This window comes from Cibotium barometz, chromosome 36 (assembly GCF_041138505.1).
Source record: "Cibotium barometz isolate CiBa-2024 chromosome 36, ASM4113850v1, whole genome shotgun sequence".
Taxonomy (NCBI): domain Eukaryota; kingdom Viridiplantae; phylum Streptophyta; class Polypodiopsida; order Cyatheales; family Cibotiaceae; genus Cibotium; species Cibotium barometz.
This window is the reverse complement of record NC_141081.1, coordinates 8717501-8730148: the sequence shown is the minus strand read 5'-3', so window position 1 is coordinate 8730148 and position 12648 is coordinate 8717501. Positions and strand designations below refer to the sequence as shown.

Genomic DNA, 12648 nt, shown 5'->3' with positions numbered 1-12648 from the left:
TGGGTATATAAGACAAAATTTAAAGCAGATGGATCCTTTGACAAATTCAAGGCACGTTTAGTTGCCAAAGGTTATTCTCAAGTTGCTGGCGTTGATTATCACGAAACCTTTTCACCAGTTGTTTGCATTACTAGTATTCGGGTTTTATTGGCATTTGCTGTTCAATTTGACTTAGAAATTCATCAGATGGACGTGCGCACAGCTTTCTTGAATGGAGATTTGAATGAAGAAATTTACATGGAGCAGCCAGAAGGATTTGTTATTGCAGGGAAGGAAGATCTTGTTGCTCGTCTTCATAGGGCTTTATATGGTCTTAAACAAGCTTCACGGGCCTGGTACATCAAGTTTGATCTTTTTCTTACCTCCCATGGTTTTCTCTCTTGCTCTTCTGATCCCAACTTATTTACCAAACACCAAAATGGTAGTTTTGTAATCCTTGCCCTTTATGTGGATGATACAATCCTTGTTTCCAATGATTTGGGATTTCTACACCAAAGTAAGCAGTTGTTATCTTCGGCATTTAATATGGTGGATCTTGGAGAGTTTCACTCGTGTCTTGGCATTCAGATTCAAAGGGATCGCAGTAAAGGTATTTTATTACTTCGACAGTCAAAGTTTATTGAAGATACTATTAAGAAGTTTGGTTTGGAATCTGCACATTCAGCAACTACTCCTTGTCTTGCGAGTTCCATGAAAAACACTTCTGATGGTGGTGGCCAGCTTGTTACAAATCAACCATATGCTAATTTGGTTGGATGTCTTCAAGTTGTTGGTTTGAACACTCGTCCTGACATTTTGTTTATTGCTAACTATCTCGGGCAACACCTTGCATGTCCTTCTCTTAAGCATTGGTCTTCAGCAAAGCACGTGTTGAAATACTTGAAAGGCACTATAGATTATGGTTTGGTTTATCAACGACAATTCACATCCGACTCCATTCCATCTCTTTCTCTTTTGGGTTACACAGATGCAGATTGGGCCAGCTCACATTTATCTATGCGATCTACTAGTGGCAATTGTTTCTTCATTAATGGTTGTCTTATTTCTTGGACCAGCAAGAAACAACGTTGTGTTGCAGTTTCTACAACCGAATCTGAATATGTTGCGGCATCACTTGCAGCTCGTGAACTCATTTGGCTTCGACAAGTGTTGACAGATATCGGCCATTCTCCTCTTTCTAGTACACCCTTGCGGTGTGATAATCAGAGTGCTATTAGTCTTGCAAAAGACTATGTCCAACATAACAAGTCAAAACATATTGCTGTGCATTACCATTATGTTCGATACGAAGTACGCAAAGGCACTATCATGATTGAAAATTGTCCAAGTGACCAGATGATTGCAGATATTCTTACCAAAGGTCTCAATGAGTCACGCTTCATTCTCTTGCGCTCAGAGCTTGGAGTTGCCTCGGGCTCACTCTTTCTAGATTAGGCTCTTTACTCTTATGGTAGCTTTGTACATATATCGTTGTAATCTTCTAGACACCATGCACTTTGCACATTCCACAATTGCTCACTATGACCTCTTGGTCCTTTTGTATATTTGTACATAGATGCACAATGCACTTTCACATCATTACTTCTGGTTCATATTTTCACATTTGTATAGGGGCTTGGGTTTTTCCCTTGTACTCCCCAAGGGTTTTTTCATCCATAGCTAGAGACCCTTGTTTGAGTGGGGGTGTTGGAGCTCTATATATGGCTCACTCTACCTAACTTGGTCTCACCTATATATATGTATCTTGTCCTCAATATGAATCAGTCTTTGGGAGCGTACATGATGTGTCTCTTGTCTCGTCTCTTTCTCTCTACAATTCAACAGAAATGATGTGGGAGGAAATGATATAGGATGATGTGAATGAATGTGGGAATGATGTGGGATGATGTGAAACGATGTGGGATGATGTGAATGGATATGAATTGATGTGGGATGATGTGAATGGATGAGAATTGATGTAGAGAAATGTGGGATAAGGAGAAATAATGTGGAATGATGAGAAATGATGAGGAATGATATGAAAGGATGTGGAATGATATGGAAAGGGATAAAATTTGTTGGAAGCTATATTTTGTATGTGAAACCTGTTTTTTAAAGATTGTTTTATGTCAAGAATGCTGGGGAAACGTTTTGACTATCTTGTGGAATGAGGTCGTGGGACCAAAGTGGAAATGTTGCAACACCTGTGAACGGAGAGTCAAAGAAGGACGTCTCGCATGGCAAGGTTGACTGAGGTTTTGACCAGCCTCGGTTCAAGTAAAATGGTGAGCTTTCGGTACGGTGGGTGAGGGACCAAGGAAGCAACCTGAGTGAAGCACTAGGTGACCTACAAAGGAGCCTAGAGGGTGCTGACCATACAGTGCTCAGGCTCTAGTCACCCAGGATACTCACGCGTGCGACGAGGAAGAAAAAAGAGTTGGAGTTGTTTTCTGAACACGGGCATGGGTCTGGTTAATTGGCGTTGCTGGTCTTCACTGAATGAATTCATGGCTCTTTTACATGAATCTCATTGATTGATCTAGCTGGTCTTCAACAGAGAGTCCATATGGATTTTATGTGATTATACCCCTAGGTACTATGGGCTAGGAACTATTGAAAAGGCCCCTAAGTGAGCAGTGGTGAGCGTTCTAGTTACCGATGATGCCATAGGAACGTTGAGGAAGAAATGTCTAAAATTGGATTTTTTTTTGTTGAAAAGTGGAAAAGTTGGAAATTGGACCTAGAAATGGAATACTGAGGATTAGGATGGAAACACCGAAAAGCATTGGTCTCTAAAAACCAAGTGCAAGTTCCTCCTTTGATTCAGCCATGTGACCCGCGGGTTCGGTCGGAATACAAAGGGTAGTTAAGGCTCTTGACTACGTTAGAATATTTTTCCTAGAGGAATCGCCTATGCTTTCTGGGTGAGGGAAGTTTTTCCGGGTTTGGTTTTGGATAAACTGAGGGATTAGTCTCTTGTCCAGATATTTATGGGTGAGGACCTGAGTGGGAAGCTCTACCCTGCATGCAAGGTTGCTACTTTCGCTGCGAGCACTCTGGAATTTGATGCGTAGAGGGGGCAGGGATCTCTCAGGCCAAAAGGCATAACCTTATAAGCATAAGTCCCCCATATTGTGTTAAAGGCTATCTTGTGTTGGTCCTCTTTGGTGCAATGGACATTTGGTTGTATCCCAAAAAACCTTCTAAGAAGCTATAGACTTCGTCATCACTTGCTATCCGCCATTCTAATACATGCTCTGTATATGGTAATGGGTAGTGGTCTTTCCTGGTACCTACATTGCCCTTTTTTAGATCAACAAACACATTGCTTCTCATTATTTTTTCGCATGATGATGATTGGTGATAGCCAATCTATGTGCTCAATCTTGTAGATGAAATCCGTAGCTATGAGCTTATTAATTTTCTCCTTTACAATAGCTGCATATTTAGGATTCATTTGGTAAGGTTTTTTCTTGGATGGTCTCGATTCCTCTATGTTCAGAATAGTGTGTTGAACCACCTCCAGTGGTACACCATTAATTTTAGTATACTTCCAAGAAAAACAATCCTTGAACTCTTTCAAGAGATCAATGAGCTCCTCTTCTTCCACAACAAACAAGTCATTAGCAACGTAGAAAGGTTTGGGATCCTCTCCTAGCTTAGCAATGCCTATCTCTTTAACTTTTACTGGTCCAGCGTAGGACATGGAATGGCCATTCTACTTCACTTTTTTGAGCCGTCAATTGGACTACCTTCCACTCATCAATGGTGTAAGTTTTGAAATGGTCTAGCACTAGGTGTAGGCCTGGCTTCATCATTATCACCCTCTTTTCAAGCCATCGCCTTCCTTGCCTCTAGCTTGCCTTCAACCAGAGCCATCCTTAGTAAGTTTAGGTGAATCAGGCTCTTGAGTGAAGAGTATAATTCTCTTCTCTATTCCCTTCTAAGGTGATATTACTCGACTCCTCGCCCTAGTTCTTAGAGAACTCATCATGCACCTTAGTGACCTCGAGCTATCTTAACCATTGGGCATCCGTGGGTTTAATTTGCCAAACAAGGCATTGCGTCAAGCGATATACCCCTTTTGCTTCTGCCATTTCCTAAGGCATTTATTTTGGTTGTTGCAACCTTGCATCCCAGTTACTCCTATGCTTGAGGCCTCATCTTCTGTTTCCTCTTCCATGAGTTGCACATTCACCAGCACACTAAGGTAGTAGGAATGGTTCCCAATTCGACATACTTTATTCCTCTAGGGGAAAAATCTATAGTCGCAAGTACATGCATCTAGTTTTAACTAAAGTTCAGAGGTGGAAGGGATGTGTACATCTCATTCTCTTCCTCTTCATGTGATCGTTATTTAATTGGTTTGCAGACTTGTAAGGATGTGGTTCGATTTGTTGTGACCAAATCATTGCCAAACAACTATCCTTCCATGGGGTGTACATTCTTAATATTTCCACCTGCTAGAACATATGCTGATCTAGATGCAGCAAAGCCATAGAGGGTACACACACTCCAGCTGCAAATTCCATCAAGATAATTTGGCTTGACATCATTCATACCCTCCGCGGTCAGTGGGGGAAGTTGCAAGGTGGCTTTGGCTACATATGGAGAAGCTTTCTTGAGGATCTGGAAGCCTGGCACTTTTCTCACAGATAGAGCAGGTGATCCTACTTGGCATTATGGACCACATGTGTGGTTATTCCCCTCTCCCCCTATATGAGATAGCCTTCTCCTCATAGAGCGGCCAACCAGAGGGGAAGTGCATCTTTTGTGTGGTTGACAAGGCTGGGGATTAACTCCTTCTAAGTCTTTATAGGACCATGCAAAAACACTAAAATGTTTAGCTAAAACATATTGGAAATCCTCCAAATAAAATCCCTCTAACTGAGAACCTATTAATAAAGATTTCCCTTTAGTGATTTCTAATTTGGACAACTCTATTCCAATATCATGTAGCACGTAAGTAGACCGATATCTCTAACTAGATACTCTAGGAATCTCTCAAGATATGTTCATCGAGATTTATTCTAGAAGACCATGTTGATTTGGCCTAGTTGTTTCTTTATGTTTATCTTTTGTTACAAGAGTCATTGGTACATATGGACAATCTCATAACATTTGTAAAATTCCTCTCCTTGCATCTCCATATTAATTCAACCATAAACAACAAAGTTCAACATGAGAACTCCTCTTTTTACATTCAAACTCTCATAATTTCAAACTCCTACATGATGCAGGAGGATGACATACAGATGGAGGTTCAAGATATCTTGGTAATCACAAGGGCAAAAGAAAATGAATCTAGTGTAGTAATCACTTTGCTAGATAATGAGGACTCACCCAAAGCCCGCAAGAAGGCAGCTGTGGACTGGGAATAATAGAGGAGAAGGTGAGGATCCAAACCACTAAGGAAATAGAAAGAAGGTAAGGCAAGTAGAAGGAGGGTGTCTCATGCAAAGTCATCATAGATCACGTGGAAGTAGGTGAAAATATGCACAAGATGCTTGTAGAGAACAACAATGAAATTTGCTTGGAAGAAAGCAAGAAGGATGTTGATTGGTTGCAAAACAATGTAATATCAATGCTATTGGATACACAGGTTCTGCTAAGACAAGTGCTAGACTTATGTCCAAGATTCAAGGGTAAAATATTGATGGCAAGAATTGAAGGACCAAGCAAGGAATTGAAGCACTCAGAAGAAGAAGAAACCCCATAATACAGTAGAGCGCAAGCTAAGGAACTCCCAGCAATCTAGAGATGATGAAGTGGCCAAAGTCACAATCCAACTAAACAACGTGCTCATCAATGATGCAGTACTGGATGGTGGATCCAAAGTAAATGTCATTACTGAGGAAACTGCAGAGGGATTGGGTCTCAAATGGGATCCCATTCCATCCAACAATAATGGCAAATAGTAGAATGGTGGTTCCTAAAGGAATTATCAAGAATGTCCAAATGAAAGTCAAGCATGTAGACTTCAAGGTCAACTTGGTGGTCATAACCACTGAAAAACACACCGGGTCTTACTAGGTGTTATTGGGAAGGCCCTGGTTGAGAGACATGGCAAAGTAAAGAAGGACTAGGGCAAAATTATGATCTCTATCTCAGTAGAAAGGGGAAGCGGAGAGTTCATGTTGATCTTTTCGATGTAAAGGGATCAGTTACACCTGCTCAAAGTCCAGTTCATGCGAAGACATTCAATATATTAGAAGGCTTCGATGATGATGAAGAAGACAAAATACTCCGCGAACATCCTAACTTGGTGACCTTGTATATGTTACATGTGGATGAAGTGATGGGACACTATGCAGAATCAAAAGATGAAAACGTGGAAGAAGCAGCCAAAGAAATGAGGAAAAAAGTATAAGATTCCATAAAACTAAGGAGAACAAAACTAAGTAAAACCATGTAGGAGAAAGACTCAAAAGAGATTGAATGGGCCCAAAATCTGGAGCAATAGGAAGAGATTCGGGAGATCAATGCATTAGGGCCAAAAACTTAAAAAAAAGGCTACATTTTAATCACTTGTACTGGATTTGGATTAAGCTTTGGACCAATAGAATCAACCATAAATATGACATTGGGTGTCATATCCACTTTTTACTAACTTCACTAGTTTTTGCTATTTTAGTGGGTTATCACCACTTTAATGTGAATCAGATACGGCGTGGCTATTTCAATGTCACTTTAGTGGGTTCCAACTTCAAGGGCATGTCCTCATGTGCCAAATGTGAGTACTTCAAAAACTAAAAAATTAAAATTTAGGTTCTCCCCAAAATGAGTAAATGCATTTGAAATTCCCTCATCTACCTTGATTTCACCTCTTTCTAGTCGTCGTTTTGCATCATCCTCTTCTCTATTCATCATCTAACAATGTTGAGACAAGATTCTAACCCGAGGCACACTCTTAATGCTATTTCATCATGCATTCTTCATAATGTTAAAGATGATCAAGGTGTGTGGAATGATATGAACTTTTGTAAGGTTCCCCCCCTTCCAAAAATTGGGGAAACACTTAAGATAGTCCACTAAGTCTTATCTTTGAGAAAATTTCCTACTCATCGACACCTTGGCCATACAGAGATTCAAGGATAAGATTCATAGGTAGGACCTAGTTCTATCCCGCAGGGGGAGCGTGGTCTTCTAAAAATCAAATCACCCATAGGGTAATTGATCATAATTTGGGCAACTACTAGTCTTGATTCCTAGAGACAATGCTTTTTTCCTCATCCATGCAAGGCACAGCCGCTGGCCTAGTCTTCTAGAATAGAATTGCTCGAGAACCTATTTATCTAACTTAGGGCTTTCACTTAATATGTTGGAAAGCTACCCGACTAAATGGGTCCACCCTTCTGTAGGATGGTGCCGTCGGGGCATTCCATCCTCCCACTTTCTACCCTACTCATGCGTCAATTTATTTTCTAATTAATCCTACCACACTGTTTGACATAAATAAACATGTTCCTTAATTAAGGCCCTTTTTCACAAGGTTTGTTCAAACAACCTTTTTCCACAATACAATAATGCCAACTTTAGCCCTAGGCATGTGAACCAATCCTTACCTTGCACTTTCAGGCATGCAATAACTAATAAGCATTGGAAACTCTACACACTTAAAAAAGAGCAAGTTACTAAGGTAGGTAATATGATTAAATGAGCAATGAATAGCTCGTCAAAGTGGAGGTTGGGACAATAGATTTCCTAAGAGGTTATTTTTTTGCTGCAAAAGTAATATTAAAGCCAGATGCCATCCTAGATATGCCGAACTAATGAATATGAACTAATGATTAGAACATATAACCCGTTAATGTAACCCAAGATTATGATGACAACTTTACACAAAATCACACTATTCAATCTAACCACACCAATCTTGCCAGAAGCTTATGCAACCACAAATAGATGAGAGCCGTGGTTACCTTACCCCATCAAACCTCCAAGGGCAGATATGTAGTAATTAATGCAAATGCCCTGAAAAGAAACCGTAAGGGAAAATGTGGCTAGGCACACTAAGCTGGCAAATCTAAACTTCGTGGATCTACTAGAAATTTTTTAAAAAATTGGTCTACATGATCAATTACTACTACAAGAGATGGCAGGATAAAGTACCCTAAAAAAACAAAGAAAAGGATATGAAGAGATACTACACTCTAGAGTGTTATAGCATCCAATTGGCATGGAGATCACTTATGCTCTAGTCTTGTATAAGAGAGAGAGAGAAGTAGTGTGTACGATTCTTGGTGCATATTGTGCCTCTTGTCCATTGTATGAGAGTGAGTAAGAGTGAGAGGAGGGAGAGCCCTTGAGGGTATTTGCGGAGCTCCTTGTGGTGACAAGAAGGAGTAGGATTCGGAGAGGAAGAAGCTAGCACTAAATAGTGGGGCTTGGAGTTTTTGAGAGATACAATTAGTAAGTCGCGGTAAATCCCCATGACAAGTTAAGGTACACATGATTTGATGTTTGAGCAATCTTACGAAAGGTGGTGCAAGCCATAACACTTACGTATGAGTCCACGCTATACCTCTGACACTCGTACTTCATCCCTATATAGATGCAGCATGTCCGGCATGGGGGTCCTTACCTCCCAAGCCCATGGGTCTTGGATAGAAATCCCAACCTTTCCGAGCCTTACATAAAAGGACCCCCCAAGCCCATGGGTCTTGGATAGAAATCCCAACTTTTCCAAGCCTTACATAAGCTCCAACACTACCCAACTTTCCCAAGCCTTACATGAAGCCCTATCTCTCCTTGCCTTTCGATCCCACGTCCTAGAGCGAGGTCCATTGACTTGAGTGATCGCAATGTAATAAAAAAAAACGTGGCAGCTGGGATGGATCATGGACGAATCTCAGCCAACTTCAGCCCTGGGCGTGTGAACCAGTCCTTACCTTGCATTTGCAGGCGCGCAATAACTAGCCGCCGAGGTAGGTAGGATGGCTATGAATAGCTCGTCAAAGCCGATATTGGGCCCATAACTTTCCGAGATTATTGTTTTGCTGCGACAGGGAGATGGCCCCTCCTCTTGATAACAATACAGTGGTCGAGCGCAATGCCCATCATCTTCTCCAGCCTTTCTGTCTTGCAGTGTCTTTGATAGTGTTGGGTCTGACACTTGCCGCTTTGCGCTATTACAAGAAATGCTTGAGTGATGAGCAGTCCTCAGCTCTGTACAAGCTCCCCCCTGGGAGCCATGGCCTGCCTCTGCTCGGAGAAACGCTGCAGTTCGCCTTCTTCAATAGCTGCCCCATTGGCACCCCGCCTCCATTCCTCTCCACAAGGCTCCGCAGGTACTGCTCCTCTCTTCTTTATCAAATGCATACGATAATATCCGATGATCCGTTATTCTAGCTACAGTGATGAGAATTTCAATGCTTACGAGCTTTCTAATTTTCCGAAACTAACGAAACGAGATTTTTTATTTTAGTACCAATCTATCCGCCTCGCGAAAAAAAAAAAAAAAAAAAAGCCTAACGAAATAGGTTCATAACGAATTGCATTTATGTTGAATAAATAATTGCTGAGAATTTACATTCTTGGGTTCTCCTTTGCAGTGCATTTTATTGAATATATATTGCTTTTGGTCAAGTGTGTTTTTTTTTAAATTTCTTTATATTCAATAAGCACCTGTGAGGATAGACGCCAGATGTAGAATAGGTTGCCCTCTAGCATTTGGGATTTCCTTTTTAATTTTTAATTTTACTTTATAGAGCTGTTTTTACAGCATAGGCTTTCTCTACTTGAGTCTCAAAGACGAGTCTTTGAGACTATCTCGAGAAACAAAAAACAATAGGCTTTCTCTCTATGCCACCTCATCGCAAGACTGTCTCGAGGCCTCTACCCTTAACAATTTCTCCCCCGCGTTGCCCAGTGTCAAGAATAAACTTTTTTCCCTGATTAGTGAAAAGAGGAGAGACTTTCAAACTAAACTGCTTTATTTGAAAAAATTGTATCGGTTAATCGATTTCATAACTAAAAATTCGAGTATTTGAATTTTAAGTTCAAGGCTAAGCAAAATTACAAATGGTTTTTCTCAATTGGAGGAGTGAAAATTACAATAAAGGGTGGTGTTTTCCCACCCCCACCCCAATGTGCTATACATATCTTCTTCTCTTTCCTCATGTAAGGGTGTGCTTTCAGCTACCTTCTTTGGGACTAGTGCCGAAATATGGGGACGAGCCTCTTTTTTCAATCAAACAACAGACAAGTGGTTGGTCGAGTCACGAGCAATAAATTAAGTATGGGACTTATCCTTCTTCTTTTTCAAAAAAAACTGGCTGGAGTGACATGAGTGATCATAAAGCAAGAAAAAGAACGTGGGATCGATCATGGACGAATTTCGGATCGTGGGTTCCACTGTCCACTGGGCGTGTGAACCAGTCCTTGACTTGCGTATTACGCACTTAAAAAAGGGCGAGTTGCCGAGGTTGGTACGATGATTAAATGCGCTATGAATAGCTCGTCAAACCGGAGGTTGGGCCAACAACTTTCCCAAGAGCGGTCCTAGTTGTTTATCAAAAGCGGTGTCGAGAGTGGAGGAGTTTCTAGCGACAGGGAGATGGCAGCAGGGACACAGTACATCGTCTCATCATCACACCACCCTCCTGTTGATAACAAGGCAGTGGTCGAGCGCAATGCCCATCATCTTCTCCAGCCTTTCTGTCTTGCAGTGTCTTTGATAGTGTTGGGTCTGACACTTGCCGCTTTGCGCTATTACAAGAAATGCTTGAGTGATGAGCAGTCCTCAGCTCTGTACAAGCTCCCCCCTGGGAGCCATGGCCTGCCTCTGCTCGGAGAAACGCTGCAGTTCGCCTTCTTCAATAGCTGCCCCATTGGCACCCCGCCTCCATTCCTCTCCACAAGGCTCCGCTTTATGGCCTCATTGCTGATCTCCTCCTCTTCTTTATCAAATGCATACAAAAATATACGTTAAATTGTAGTGCTTAATTGCTGGTAGTAATAATAATGAGCTTTCTAAAACAAATTTAACCCCTTCGCGGGAAAAAAAACTCTACCAAATTAATTGCTGAATAAAATAGGTGGAATTTTTTTGACCGCAAAAAATTGGAGTATTTTCGAAATATAAAAAAGCGTATTCATTTTTCAGTCTGTTTTTTTAAAATAATTATTGATATTTAAAAAAACACCATATTAAACGTTCAAAAAAACGCGTGTCACTAAAAAAACCATTTTATACGCTCAATTTTTATATGTATACATGTACACACACACACACATAAATACCTATATATATACACATATATACACACACACACACACACACACACACACACACACATATATAAACCATTTTATACGCTCAATTTTATATGTATACATGCACACACACATAAATACCTATATATACACACACACACACACACACACACACACACATATATATATGTATATATATATATATATGTGTGTGTATATCAATATATATATGTATATTATATATACATATATATACATATACATATATACATATACATATATATATATATATATACACACACACATATATATATATATATGCACATATATATATATTCATATGCATACACACACACACACACACACACACACACATATACATACATTTGTGTGTATATATATATGTGTGTGTGTATGTGTGTATGTTTATGTATATGCATATGCATATGAATATATATATATATATATATGTGTGTGTATATATATATATATATACATATATCAATATATATATATATATATATTCGATTTTTCATAATTTAAACGCATTATGCTCTTTCTATAATAAATATACATACATATTATATAATACATATATATTTATATGTACTTTTTATAAATCTACTATGTATATGAATATATAGATATTTATTAAATACTTTATGTATTTTTAAAATAATTAAATATTTATTATATAATAATAGATATTTATTAGATAAAGAAATACGTATATTATGTAAATAGATGTTTATGATGTAAATAAATAGATGTTATAGACATTGATATAAAAAGTTTTTTATTTACATACTACACATACACATATATTTTAAACTTTAAAATGATTAAAATTTTAATATAAATATTTATTTATTTACATCATAAACATATAAATTTATTCTATGTTAAATATGTATATACACATACACATGCAATTTACAAGCACATAGTGTGTGTGTATAGATATGTACATGCACGTGACACACACACACACACACACACACACACACACACATACATACATGAATACATATATATATTTATATATATATATACAAAAATTCCTGTTACACACACACACACACATAAATACCTATATATATATACAAAAATTCCTGTTCGACGATAGGCCATCTTCACACTAGCAGGAGGACAGGTAGAGGCGGTAGACTTATATGTGTGCCTGGGGATTACATTTATGACTCCGCCAGGAAGATTTACTATGGCACAGGCAGCCAAGGATAGACTCACACGAGGGTATGCAGCTCTGGCCATGCTAGAGAGACAGTGTCACCAGGCACACTTCCAGGAGCCCCGCACGAAGGGGTGGTTGTTTGACACACTAGTCACCCTTGCTTTGATGTATGTTGTAGCAGTATGGGCACCTGGGCTCGCCACCTCCACATGGTCTTAGATAGAGAGGCCTCCGATTCTCATGCTCTCATGGATGATCCG

General features: G+C 39.6%; 1 protein-coding gene across 1 annotated transcript in view; it reads left to right on the top strand.

Moving 5' to 3' along the window:
* The first annotated feature begins 8812 nt into the window (after window positions 1-8812).
* Window positions 8813-12648, top strand: part of LOC147617456 (cholesterol 16,22-dihydroxylase CYP90G4-like) — a 9030-nt gene continuing 5194 nt past the window's right edge. The window contains exons 1-2 of the mRNA XM_086775438.1: window positions 8813-8862; window positions 8988-9269. Of these exons, the coding sequence (XP_086631564.1) occupies window positions 8813-8862; window positions 8988-9269 (332 nt within the window). The remainder of the gene's footprint in view (window positions 8863-8987; window positions 9270-12648) is intronic.